At 31.0% G+C, this 1,164-nt stretch overlaps 1 protein-coding gene across 1 annotated transcript in view; it reads left to right on the forward strand.

The window, feature by feature from the left end:
- The first annotated feature begins 219 nt into the window (after nt 1-219).
- LOC124354182 (cuticle protein 38-like) overlaps nt 220-1,164 on the forward strand; it is a 5,247-nt gene continuing 4,302 nt past the window's right edge. The window contains exon 1 of the mRNA XM_046804452.1: nt 220-391. Coding sequence (XP_046660408.1) covers nt 380-391 — 12 coding nt within the window. The 5' untranslated portion in view covers nt 220-379. The remainder of the gene's footprint in view (nt 392-1,164) is intronic.

Genomic DNA, 1,164 nt, shown 5'->3' on the forward strand with positions numbered 1-1,164 from the left:
AAATTATCCATACCTAATTAAATAAAGGTAACAATGCGAGCGCTCGTATCTTTAAACGTTGATTGAATAAATCGTTCAGTTAATTGCAATATTAAAGTCCACTTCTTTGGCAAAGTTTCAGAGGCGGGGGAAAGTACATAGTCTAGTTATGCTTAGTGTGTGGCTACATAAATAACGAGTTAAATTCCTGTCAATGTAACTCCGCTAATCCTGCACTAGGAGGTTACTCTCTGGAGTCCCAGACAATAGGCCTGGGCCGGAGTCGACGTCCTGCCCGCTGGTCGTGTCCTTGATCCTGTACTCTCTATAAAAGCAGCATCTTCATCGGCATCTCATTTTGGCCCTTGCCGTCCAACAATACTCACTTCCCGCCTACAATATGCTCGCTACCGTAAGTAATGTTCTCACTTCATACTCTCTTCAAGGATTTATATTATGCTGTATAATCTTGTAAATTAAATGGATGTGCTATATTCCACTGTACTAGAGTTTACTAGCCTATATAATGATTCCAGTCATTCATTTAGTTTGGACACTGTTACTCTGAATTCCTGACTCACCGCACTTTATACAATAAGGAGCCAGATGTTATTTACTGGTATATTAGAACAATTTTGTTTGCTATAAATAAATTGATTTCACCAGAGCATGAGAATTTGATTTGTAATATCAGATTATGGCAATTAAATTAAACTATTTTCAAGATCGTAAAAGAATCCTACTTTTTGCTGACGTGCATATATTTTAAAGATAATTAATTTTTTTTAGTTTATTGGTGAGTTGATAATAACATCATTTATATATCTAAAGCCAAATTCTGTACCTTAGTATAAATTTACACTTTTATTGAAAATAATATGGATAAATATTTATCTATACTCATAATAACAAATATAAAACAAAACAGGATTTGAATAAGAATAGTTTTGATATTGTAATTTTGATTAAATTATTAATGTTAACCATACCTTAAATTTTGCAACAAAAGTAATGTTTGTTAAATGTAAGTTAATTCATATAATTCAGAGTGTAATGTATAATAATAATATACAAATAATATACGCCCTAGAATATACTAGTATGTTAAATGATTTAATACAATTTACCAGTTTCCTAAATAACAGTCAATTACTGTATATAAATTGTTTTAATCTTATAATTGCA

Source organism: Homalodisca vitripennis, chromosome 2 (genome assembly GCF_021130785.1).
Source record: "Homalodisca vitripennis isolate AUS2020 chromosome 2, UT_GWSS_2.1, whole genome shotgun sequence".
Taxonomy (NCBI): Eukaryota; Metazoa; Arthropoda; class Insecta; order Hemiptera; family Cicadellidae; genus Homalodisca; species Homalodisca vitripennis.